This window comes from Phoenix dactylifera, chromosome 12 (assembly GCF_051530095.1).
Source record: "Phoenix dactylifera cultivar Ajwa chromosome 12, Ajwa_hap1_PhDact_Kaust_v1.1, whole genome shotgun sequence".
NCBI classification, from domain to species: Eukaryota; Viridiplantae; Streptophyta; class Magnoliopsida; order Arecales; family Arecaceae; genus Phoenix; species Phoenix dactylifera.
In genome coordinates, this window is record NC_143201.1 from 13,815,951 (window position 1) to 13,828,932 (window position 12,982).

The window sequence follows — 12,982 nt, forward strand, 5'->3', positions numbered from 1 at the left end:
AAATAATGATGTAATGCTTGATTTTGTTAGTACTGATAGACAATTAGCTGATTTTTTCACCAAACCCATTAGTGAGGATAGATTTAGCATGATTAGACGTGAGTTAGGAGTGTGTGATCCTCTCAATTAATATCCACATCACAAAAGCCTAAATCTCTCTTGGTCAATCTGATTTTATTCTTGTTTGACCCTAAATTAATTATGTTTGTATTGATTTTTCTCTTCTATAGAGCCAACTCCAGTCTAAGGAGTCGACTTGTAGTTATGAGGAGTCAACCTCTCGGATTGAGGAAGAGTTATGAGTCAACTCTCAAATTAGAGGGAGTCAACTCAAGCTTGTGTAGGTTGTGGACGAGTGGACTTATGCGAAAAGATGGGTCGACCCCTTCTGAGGAGTCGACTCGAGGATTAGTTCGAGTCGACCCCGAGTCCCCGACTTAGGGATGCAGGATCTATAACCGAGTTGTCCCAAATTCTCTTCATTTCAACTCTTTTTTTCTCCGCTCAAAAATCTCTCCCATCCTTTTTCCTCCCAAAGTGGCCCATTGCAAGCCATTAATCTCTTCTTTCTTAGATCGATTGGATCTCAAATGGCTCCTTGGAAGCAACTTGCCCAGCAGATGAAGCGAACCAAAACCCTAGAGTAGACAGAACAGCGCACGAAATCTCGATCCGACCCCCATCCACCACCTTGTGAAGAAGAGGCTCCTATTCCTCCTCAACCCTCTCCAAGTAAGGTTCCTCTCTTTTCATGGATTGTCATAACCAGGAGGAACATGGATTTTTGATTTCTTGAATCAAGAGGGGTTTGCTATTAGAAGAAAATTGGAGAAGATGGTTTCAAATTTGTATGCTCCCGGAACGTCTCAACCTACCCCAACTTGGTTAGAGAATTTTATGGGAATGCAAAGTTTGGGGTAGGGAGTTTAGAGTCCATAGTCAAGGGCATTCATATTACATTCAATGTATTGAGCTTAGGAAGACTTCTATGGATGCCAATTGATGGATCTTGAGCCGATAGGCGAAACGAGCGTGGGATTGGTTTCTATCACATTCTAGACTATAAGGACATCAACGAACTGGAGGAGGTGAGTGCAAATCAGTTGTACGTAGAAATGAGACTCCTTCACTACATGATCAGTATAATTTTCTTCTCCAAGACTGAAAGGTTTGATTTTGTCTCGGAAAGAGACATTGTGGTGATGTTTTATGTGCTCAGAAAATATTTTCGGAACATGCCTGTGTTTATGTTTCGACAGATGCACAAGGCAACGAGTGGATCAAAGGTATCCTTACCTTACAGCATGATCCTGACCTTGGTGTTTCAGAAACATGGTGTCAAACATGAGAAAAAGACCTCGAGAGCATCGATACACACCAATAACTACAATGACTGCTCACTACATTGGATGGGATATACTAAGATTGACGACCATTAGGTGAGAAGAAGTGGCAGAAGACAAGATGAGCCAAGAGGGAATAAGCACGAATAGCCTAAGGCCGAACCCAGTGAGCCCACAGTTCTTACAGATCAGGTTACCGAGCCACCTACCTCTATGGAGATACCGAAGCTTTCAGTTGATCATGAGATTCATTTGGAACATGGAGGAGGAGACTTCACAGATTTCTTTGACTTCCAACCTCCGCATCCAAAGAGCAATACGAGTCAGACTGGATGAGGAGTAGTGAGGACCATAGTTGAGTAGGTGATCGTATAGTTGGCTGCATCTGGTGCATTTAGACAGGGTGAGTAAGGAGCCCTTTATTTACCATAAGGTACATTTCCTATGCATCAAAGATTGTAGCCCCATGTGTCTTCACTATAACAGATGGTAGTAGAGTTGATCTACGACATCTCAGACATTCGCTTCTTGGTGACTACCCAGCTCAGAAGAATTGGAGATATTGAGAGGAAGATGAAGACCTCGCAGACCTCTGTAAAGAAGGATGCCAAGCATTTTACTTCTCAGGCGCAGAGGTTGGGGGCAAAGATTCAAGAAATGCTCAAGGAGGTTCGAGTTTCCTACATTATCAGCTTCCACTCTCGTTCAGGCGATTGGTCTATTTCTCATTCAGTGTCCCCATCAAAGTTCATCTTCATCTTTTGAATAGTCAGCTAGGAAATCAATTTGTCTTGTGTAAACTCTCATCCTAGGAACATCAGCTGTATGACTTGCTATATGTATCTTTGATTTTGAAATGCAATGAAGTCATTCATTTTTTTTTTGTATATGCCTTTTTGCATGTTATTTACTTTCAAGCACTTACTTTTAATCATCTTATCCTTTTGATAATGACAAAAAGGGGGAGAATTAACTAATAAAGAGCAAACTAAAAGAAAGTAAGGAAGATATAGAAAAAAGTTTATAAGAGGTCATTTGAACACAATCAAAGACAATAAGAAGATGCAAAATATTAGAAAAAAACACAAATCAATAGAAATTGAAGCATTATTTATGCATGATTCAATTATAGTATCAAAAAGGGTAACAGTGAAAAATGTGTTATCTTTTCATTTTTAAACAATACTATTTTTTATTGATACACAAAGGTTTTGTCTTTATCAAAAAGGAGAAAGATTGTTGACCCAAAAGGTTTGATTGTGATGATACAAAATATTTGAGTAAAAAGCTCACTAATCATATGTTTGGAGTGTGCGAGAATGTTGATAAGAATCCAAGATAAACCCAAAACACTCAAAGAGAAAAGAATATAACTCAAATTTTTGAAGTCTAGTACGAAAGGAGTCGACCCTAAGAACACTAGGAGCCGACCTCTGAACGTCTGCAGGCTTAAACAAAAAACATCAGTTTTGGATAGTTTCAGAAATTGATCCCTAGAGAATGCGAGTCGACTCCAACACAACAAAGAAGACTAGTGCGCCTTCACAAGTCGACCTTTGGATAATCCAAGTCAGCCCTAGAACCATCTCAAGCGAAAGATAAAAGGGGTTGAAAAACTATATATTTACAAGTCGACCTTGAAGTATTATGAGTCGACTCTTGTAGACCAAGAGTCAACCTTAGAATGGCAGCAAATAGGAGACAGAGTGCAACAAAAATTTGGCTTTCTCGAGTCGACTCTTGAAGAAATCGAGTCGACCCATCTACACCGACAGTAGAACAGCTAGTTTTTTTACAAAATCAGAATAATTGTTTTCACTCCCAACTGCTATTTTAGCCTCTCTAACGGCTTGAAGCGTCTTTCAATTATTTTTCAAAATATAAATGCATGGGAACACCCAAGAAAGACAAAAAGAAGTGAATAACAAAAGAAAAGAGAGCATTATGTGTGAGCCAAAAAGTTCACATCTTCTACATATCAAGAGCAATTAAGTGCAGAGCTTTCAAGCATTATTCAAGGCCAACCACTGCTTCCATAAGAGCTTTATCAAGTCTCAATCAACTCATTAAGGAGCTTTAGTTGTTTTAATTGTTAAATCTTATTCTTTGTTGTGACAAATTTCAAGGGTTGAAATTTAGAAAAAGGTCCATCCAAACTTTGAATTAGATTGCATTTCTTATCAAGCCTAGAGAGGGTTTGGATAAGGGGTGGTTTTGGTTAATTATCTGAGAAAATCAACTAGATTGATTATAAGCTCATTTAAAATAATCTTGCTGTAATCTTCGATAGATTACAGTAGAATTTTAATGAAAAAATTCTTGCAAAATGAACGCAAGTGCTAGGTTTATTGGCACCGAACCACTATAAAAAATTGTGTGTTTGCTTGTTGTTTGTGTCTTGTCTTTCCTCCCACATCTCATTCTCACTTTGACACCCACTTTATATTGAAAATTAATTTTAATTGTAAATCCTTATTAATTGTTTTTAAAACCCAATTCATCCCTTCTTGGGTTGTGTATAGGGGCAATAAATAATATACTTTTTGAGTTAAAAAATGAATATTTCAGAATGCATTTTATATTTGATAATAGGTGTCATAAGTGAGACTAGTGAGTTATATAGGATCTTATCATATGATGAACGAAGTGTGGTAGTATGAGGTAACAATTAACTTGATTAGGGAATAGATATCCCAGTCTTCTATTTTTTTTCCTTAATAAAAATCATTGGTCTCTGAAATAATATTAATAATCTACAACAATATACATAAATACATATATATATATATATTATATGTACATATGTATGTATTTTTTGTATGTATGTATATATATATATATGTATATATATGTATATGTATATATATATGTATATATATGTATATATATGTATATATATGTATATGTATGTATATATATATGTATATATATGTATATATATGTATATGTATGTATGTATATATATATATATATATATATATATATATATATATATATATATATATATATATATATATATATATATATATATATATATATATATATATATACATATTCCTATATATTAATTACAAGGTTTGATGCCATTTGACAGGAGCTCACCAAGGCAAACCATACGTAGTAATTAACCAACATGAGGTGATACCCAAATTTCAAGGGGGAGCTTTCTACCTTTTCACCTAGCGGTCAAACAAAGCACAGCCCTCAAACGAGGTTCACCGTCCCAATCGTTGGTTTATTTTAGTATCGCTGCCTTTTTCCTCATTGTGTCAGTCATAGCTCAAGTGGCTCCGTACAAAAGGATCTTAGCCTCCGTAGACCTGCGACTTGTACGGCCCGGTTCGTAGGCGCCAGCTATTCTCCGACTTAGCCGGTCCGGCCCGGTTCTTTGGCTTTAGTTGATATCATAATTACCTTGCATTGCATTGCAGTGCACGACGTGGACGCTTCGGTTCGCCTCGATCACCGCAACAGCTGTTAGACTGGACCGGTGGTCCAGATCAGCTTCGATACGAGATACACAGCCGACCACGTACCAATCAAAACTCGCCATGTATGTACTGAATGCACTAAAATGTACAGTGATGACTCACGAGTCACCTTCAGTGAAGCTAGGTTTTCGTCACCCTTGATGTACTGTAACTGTTCTGATGCTGATCGAGTGTTATGCCGGGTAATGCTCAGACTGATTGAAACCATCTTCTTCATGGCAGATGACAGACAGGTCTAGTAGAACGTTTTTCTTGTTCATTTCTTTGTGTATAATTATCATTATAAGTAAGTTAGATTTGATATCAGTGGAGCACAGCATGTGAGCTGTTTGATCTCATGGCCTGAAGGATTTAGCCCTCGGCTTCGAGATTGCATCCTTTTGGGACCGCCTCAATTAACTTGACAGGTGATAGTTCGGGTTTGGAGGTTCACAGAAACTTCTTAAGAGAAGGTACAAGAAGACTTTAACACTAGGAAGGTAAAGCTCACAAACCAATGATTTTGATATCTTTTTTCCACTTCCATTGTCATGTTTCTCACTATTTCATGATATGTATATAATTAGATTGTATCCTATATGCCCGGCCTTGATTTAGAGGTCCACAGAATAAGCTAACAAGTCACTTTGAGTTGTCAAGGTTTGTACATCAAGGAGTTCATAGTGAGTGCATGTCATGTAGGAGATGCTATCTGTGCAATTGAGTCCACAAGCATTTCATCTTAAGACACTCATAGGCAGTTTAAACTTGCTTTATCCCAGTCTCGCTCAATCACGAGCCATCATGCGATCCATGAAATTAAGGGCCGATGATTGAGTACTGGACCTCTTCAGTTCAGGTCATTCTTTCCGTCTCAAGATGGTTGTTCTGAAGACCATCTCCAATTCCTTTAAAATTAATGCCGAGGGGGGTGCTCATTCATTTTGATCAGTAAAGACTGACCATTTGGAATGATAAAATTAACCGAGGGAAGGGCCAATTCAGTCCAAGAAAAAGGCCTTAGGTCTATGACCAATGAGGACACAGGTAGGCCACGTAGCTAAAGAAAAAGACTTCAAATTACAGCCTGGGCATCTTCCTGCCGTAGAATCTAAGCATCTAAATCTTTTGACACAATATTTTTAGTTGAAAAGGTAGGAAGAGTTCTCTCTTATCTGAACGTGTTCACTTAGGGCAATTATTTTTCTTTCCACAAGTCCCATGCTGCTTCTAGGTCTTGTTTGAAACTTAGCTATATCATAACTCTAGGACTCCACATCCTTCCTCTTCATAAACATTTAATAGAGGACATTAGACCTTTCTGGAAATTAACGAAGAAGAATTGTCCTGTTTCAGATCCAGCTAGCCAACAGCATCAAAAGACAAGACAGAAAGCCTTAATTACTAGGTGCTCGAACAGATCTTAATTGCTATACTAAATCACAGTAGATATGTGCTAATGCACTAAATTTTTAATTTTAAAGGATCAAAGTAGAGATGTGAAAAACTTTTTAATATAAATATATTAATTATAGAACGGCATACTATCCGAAGTTAGTGGAATAAATAGGTCAGGTTGGATCGGGTCATGAGTGACCCCGACCCAACCCGATTCCTTGTTCGGGTTCTAATGTTGGACCCAAATCCAACCTAGTAGAAGATTGGGTCGAGTCAGATTAGGTCTACGGCTAAAATTTCTGACCCAACAAGTCATTCGGGTTGGGTCCATATATAACCTAGTCCCAACCTAAAAATTTTGGATCTGCGTCGACCCTTATATGAGGAACCGTGAAAATTGAACCAGTCCAAGTTCTACTAAAATAGTCCTTGCTCGGCCACAACAGACTAAACTAACTATATGATTTGTTTTGCATTGTCTTGAGCAGACTCACTTGTTTGGGCCTATTTAAATTCTAGCTCATGCACCGCCAAGACCCAACCCATTGACTTTGTTGGGCTCTTAGCCTTAACTGCCTTGCCTAGCATTTCAAAAATAGTTTTTCATGTTGTTATTGTCATTGTATGATTCATACTTTCTTAAATGTAAATGATTAGCACTTGTTATTTGGCGTACGATGGTAGGGCTTATTGGACATCAATTTAGAGGAGAACTATTCTTGCCAACTTTATTTAGCAATTACTTTGTGCAGTCGTCTTTTTGTGCACTTTACTCATAAGAATATATGCTAACGGTATATCCGAGTTCAGGTCGGGTCATAGAGTAAACGATCCAATATTGATCCAAAAAATAATGGGTTGGGTCAGATCAGGTTGGGTTGGAATTTAGTAAACCAAGATCCGACCCAAAAAATAGAACATGTCCAATTTTAGAACTTTGCCCGGTCTGGCTCCATAGATCCTTTAAAGCTGGTCGGATCGGATCTAAGTGGGTCAGGTCACAGGTCAACCCGACCTATTTGTAGCCTTACGCGAAGAAGAGAATGTATTAATTTTTCAAATTTCTGTTAGCTTGGGATCTGGTATTATTTCTATAGAGGTAGAGTATCGCGCAACCGCGACGATAGTTTAGGTGTCGACTTGGCTCAAAAGGTTGCTCAATGATTTGGGTCAAAAAACTAACTATATTATAACTCTTTATTGTGATAATAAGAGTGCAATCCGATTTGTAAGGAATCTAGTATCCCAGGCAAGAACAAAGCACATTGAAGTTTATCATCACTTTGTTAGAAAAAAAATTGCTTGTAAAGAGGTTGATATGTTTTTATTTGCATAAAGAATTAGCTAGCAGATATCTTCATCAAAGAATTACCGGTCAAACAGTTTAAATATTTGTATAGCAAGCTCTGCATTGTCAGTATGAACTTCCCAATGCGGGAGAGCATCGAGGATCATTGCTCGTTTATATTAGAATTATATTCATAGTTTTGTTCTATTTAGTTATCCTACCTTGAATAGATATTGTTTATTCTACTTCGTTATTTTTCTAAAATAGTTATTTTTTATCTTTTAGTAGTTATCAAATGTTTATCTTTTAGTGGATATTGATTTTTATATTTGAGTAGAAATCAAACATTCCAAACTATCTCACTTACTTGATGCTCTATTTAAAAAGATCTTTGGCGTACTCTTATAGTGTGGCATGGAAAAAGAGAAAAAGGGAGAGAATATTTTTTGGTGAGATAAAATATTTTGGATAGATGTTAGCCTTCTTCGTAAATAGAAGCTCAACTCTTATTTTGTGCTCTATTTTTTAATAAATTTATATTTTCTTCTATTTTTTAATTATTTTCTTTTGCAATTTTTTGTGAATATTTTTTATATTTGGTGTTTGTTCAATTTATTCTGGATGGTGTGCCATTTTATATTAATTGTTTATACATGGATGTATGTTTCTTTTATTTCTTATCACAATAACGATATATCGCATCTTTTAGTAGAGAACGAAACCTACTATTTTATGAAGAATACCCTCAGAAATGCCATTTGATTGGCTACTCTTTGCTGTCAGAAGCCTACTCGTAGGCTTTTAAAGTAATTTACAACGTAATAGTTTCGGGGAAATGATAAAAACAGCGGCATGCTGAAACTCTAGGCAGTCTGTTTGGTTCTTTAATAGCCCACCTTCCCGGTCCCGGGATAAGCCATCCGATAGCAGACACGAGAGGGAGGGAGGGAGAGAGAGGCATTGATAAGACCAGTCAAATGTGCAGAGTTCTCCCATAGCCTCTCTACTCCATCTCTCCAATCTTTATATAAGCCAAAGCCAGGCCTGCCTTCAGATACACATTGCATTGAACTCTCACCTTTTCCTAATTTTGTTGTGCTCTCCAAGAGGATGGCAGCCTTCCCATATCAACACCACCATCCTCTCCTCCTGGACTCTCCTTACATTCCAAATAGTCCCATCAAATTGCCTCAACTACCACTCCAGCTTGGAGAGATGACCAATGCATCCCCTGGTTTCCTCTATTACAGCACACCTGAAGCCATTGCAGAGGCCTCAGCAACTGAAGCCAGGACCTTTGAGAGCAGCAGCTCTTTTGACACTGCAATAATAGTGCCCTCAGGGGACACCAAGATGGATTACTCTTCTTCAGTGTTGGTTGAACCTCATGGAAGTGAAGGGACAACTAAAGTACAAGGCTCCATGGAGAAGAAGAGAAAGAATAGAAATGGCACTAGCTTGAAATCTATTCAGTCAAAGGTAAAAAGTGTTAAAGACCTCACCTTTAATGTTACCAAGAAAATTAATGACCTCAACTTTCTCGTTAATTGGTTATTGCTCGAACATAAGTAACTCTTAGTTGCAATGTACTAATGCTTGTTGTTAGGATACGAAGGAAAGCAAGAGCAGGAGGCAGAAGAAGTCCGTAGAAGATGAGAAGCTCAAAGCCGAGGAGGTGAAAGAGACAAAGCCATTTGAGGAGCCTCCGACAGGTTACATTCATGTCAGAGCAAGGAGAGGTCAGGCAACAGACAGTCACAGCCTTGCTGAAAGGGTACCCTTGAGCATACCTCTTTTGCCTAGTTCATTATAGATGGGAAAGAAAAAGAAAAACATCGAACATGCTTTGTAACTTGGTTTTCAGGTGAGAAGAGAGAAGATAAGTGAGAGGATGAAGCTGCTGCAAGGCCTGGTTCCTGGTTGTGACAAGGTGTAGCTTTAAATTTGATGCAGCTTTTGTCTCCACATGGATTGTACATTTGCTAGTGAGTCATTAATTTTCTTACAGCTGCTTCTTTGGTTTGATGAGTAGATCACAGGAAAGGCGCTCATGTTAGATGAGATCATCAACTATGTACAATCCTTACAGAATCAAGTTGAGGTACTGCAATTTTAATAGATTTGATTTTTAGAAAAGGACTAGATTTTAATGAAAACTTTGGTGCTTATCCATGTGCAGTTCCTTTCTATGAAGCTTGCTTCTGTGAGCCCAGTAATGCACGACTTTGCTGTGGATTTTAATGGACATGTGGATCGGCAGCAGGTGGGTACTGAATCTACCTCCCATGTCTACTGTTATCCGGTCTTCTACATGCTCGCATGTATAGTTTTTTATACGTACATATTTTTGATGGGGGAGGTTGGCCATTAAATTCCAGAAAATAGAGGGCATGTCACAAGCCTCGATCCCAGTGCCTTCTGTGCTCCAAAGAAATCCCATTCAGCCCGTAGCTTTTGAAGAGGCCATCACTGGAGACTGCATAATGATGGACCCGTCACTTTTTTTACCGCATGGCCGAGGGCCCCTAGACTTTTCTCAGGTTCCTTACTCCTAGATAGCCTATTTACATATATGTCTAAACAATTCAAGAGCAAGTCAAATTCCTGAATTTAATCTATGGATATCCTTCTCAGGATAATGGTGTGCAAGTGGATAACAAAAGACAGGGGGTTCTCAACCCAATGATGTTCGACGACATGTGCTCTTTCCAGTAGAAAAAGGAGGAGAGAAAATGGCCTCACAAACATGAGGTATGTCCAAATATGGCAGCCATAAAATGTTCAGGTTTATCAAGTTCTCGTGTCTTTTTCTTGTGGCCCATTTGGTGTTTTCTCTGTGTCTTAAATGCCCACATCATAGCTCTCCTAATGCAGGCACAACAGCGGAAGAAACTCATACGGGTCTTATCTCATTGATCATATTAGGTCATAAATTATTTGGATCTAGACCATCTCCGAGCCCTAATGCATTCCAAGTAAGGAGAACTTGAGGGAGAAGAGGAAGGCCGAGCTCAGATGACCACGACACTCCCGAGAGACTACTTCTCATGGTGATGTTAGGCTTGCAAAGACAATTAATGCAATAAATAATGATTGCTTTATTGATATCAGTTTCCCTCATGGCCACACACGCGCGCGCACACACACACACACACAGAGAGAGAGAGAGAGAGAGAGAGAGAGAGAGAGAGGTGGCATAGTATTGTAGCAATGGGAGACCGACATGACAACCCAAGGAAGATGCGTTTTCTTTCTTTATTGTTATATTATTCACGGTCTCAGAGGAATCTTCCATGTACTGTTCACTTCTCTTGCTATGATTGATGTTTATGGTTGGGACTTTGCAAGAAAGAAATTACCAATGGATCAATCCAAAACCGAGGCACCTATAAGATAGATAAAGGGGCATCCTTATTTGATCTTGAATTATTTAAATAAAAAAATAATATGGTGAGTGATTATTGGACTGGTCCACTGGACCGATCTATTTAATAATTAGATCTTTCAACAGTTGTGGGTCGAGCATCTTGGAGGAAATTTTTGTTCAGTTCCCTTTATGCTCTAAGATACGTTCTTGAGAAACGTGAATGATAGGTAGAAAATCATAACAAAAAATTTAACATAATAAAAATTTAAAATAATACAACAATAAAATATTGATGTATATGGTTCATGTAAAATCAATGTACCAACAAATCAGAGCAATGAAAGTGCCAATAACAACAATGTATAGAACTACTAATCAATCATATTGTCACGCCCCGAACCCATCACCCGGGTCCGGTACGTGACCGGCCGCATGAGCCCTAGAGCAGTGCCCTAAAGATCATGCAAGGCCTAAGATAAACAAATAATTTCAATAATTTCATAAATACTAAAATCAATGATTAATGTAATTAAATCAAATCCAACCAAAATGTACTGATTTATTACATAATTTTCCAATGTCCATAAACAAAAGATAAATTAACTTATATCTATCTGGCAGTCAGACTCCATGCTGATCTCATTTCTCGTCCCATCCGATGGACTCTACAAATCCAGTGCCTCTGAAAAAGAAAGTAAGAGTAGTATGAGCTTTTCCAGCCCAGTAAGAATCCCAATAGCCACACACAGTAATAATAATAAAATAATCAAACATTAAATAAATGTCATTTCATCTTTTCAAAAGCTCAACAAACAACAAGTGTATATAATCAGTACATATGCACAAATCCTTTTTCACATTATGTGATCCATTCCCGTATTACTCTGATTCCCAAGTTTTCAGACTTTTCACTTTTGGCTTTGGACTAACCAAGTTTATGACCCAATCCAAGACTGCACAAATCCCACGCATAAGCTCGTGGCAGCTATCCCACGCGTAAGCCCGTGGAGGCTATCCTACATATAAACTCGTAGAGGCTATCCCACGCGTAAGCCCGTGGAGGCTATCCTACGCATAAGCTCGTAGAGGCTATCCCACGCATAAGCTCGTGGCAGCTATTCTACGCATAAGCTCGTAGAGGCTATCTCATGACAAGGTTATTCCAACCTATTTTACATGTCCAGTTTTACATGTTTAATCACATTTCAATTACGTCACATATTTTCATAGTTTCTCAAAAATATGTTATTCCTTCCCAATTTAGTTATTCCAATACTTTCATAATAAACAAAATGCCCACCTCATAGTGTCATACAAGCTCAAAAACAAATAGCAACATACTGATAAAATATATCCAACGATAAATCCAATATATGCATAAATAAAAGTGCTCAGATGTAGGGATTCTTACAGAAATTGTAGACTGACACAAACACGGATCCGGATCATAACCTACGAGCTGGGGTACTGAGTCCCCTGATCAAAACCTCTTGGCTCCACTGACTCTTCCCCTACAACATCAATTATAAATCACAACTAAATTATTTAATATTTAAATATTCTAAACCATAATTCACATCTACTATGGGGTCCATCACCAGGTCCTCGAACATCTCAATCCCTCCAAATCTAGGGCAGTCGGGGTGGCCCGACTCCCACCATTGTACCTCCGGCCTATATCGTCGCTAGCCGGGGCCGCTGCCATACCGATGACGATGGCCGGTCTCGGTGAAAAGACCAAAAGAAAGGAAGATCTCTCTTCACGGTTGGGAGTACATCTTCCTCCCCCAAATCTTCTTGATCCAAGGGCAACAGCCATGGTGGCTATGTCCTCTCCTTCCCCAACCCGACAACACCACTGGCCGAACCATCGCTGGCCGCCACTATTGCAGTCGCCGGTGATGGTGGCTAGCCAAGAGAAAGAGAGAAGAAGAGGTCTCCTCCTCTTCTTCTTCTTTTTCTTCTCCTTCTTCTTCTTCTTCTTCCACCGACACTGTCCCCTCCCCCTTCCTCCATTTCTTCCACGGAAAGGCCACCGTGATGGTGGCTCGGCTTCCCCCCCCCCCCCGACAGCAGCCACGGTGGCCCACGCCGCCGCCGCCGTCGTCACCGGTGG

The 12,982-nt window shown here is 38.9% G+C and overlaps 1 protein-coding gene across 4 annotated transcripts; it reads left to right on the forward strand.

The window, feature by feature from the left end:
- Positions 1–8,441: 8,441 nt before the first annotated feature.
- LOC103717038 (basic helix-loop-helix protein 80-like) lies at positions 8,442–10,635 on the forward strand. 4 transcript variants are annotated; one of them, XM_088708603.2, is made up of 8 exons: positions 8,442–8,978; positions 9,106–9,273; positions 9,364–9,429; positions 9,532–9,600; positions 9,679–9,762; positions 9,878–10,039; positions 10,134–10,250; positions 10,360–10,635. In XM_088708603.2, the coding sequence occupies exons 1-7, from the start codon at positions 8,610–8,612 to the stop codon at positions 10,212–10,214; spliced, it is 999 nt and encodes a 332-aa protein (XP_088564729.2). In that variant the 5' UTR covers positions 8,442–8,609; the 3' UTR covers positions 10,215–10,250; positions 10,360–10,635. The 4 variants fall into 4 exon arrangements, with proteins under 4 accessions (XP_088564729.2, XP_038985843.2, XP_038985844.2 ...); XM_039129915.3 differs by having other exon boundaries at positions 10,374–10,635; XM_039129916.3 differs by having other exon boundaries at positions 10,425–10,635.
- The last annotated feature ends 2,347 nt before the right edge of the window (positions 10,636–12,982 follow it).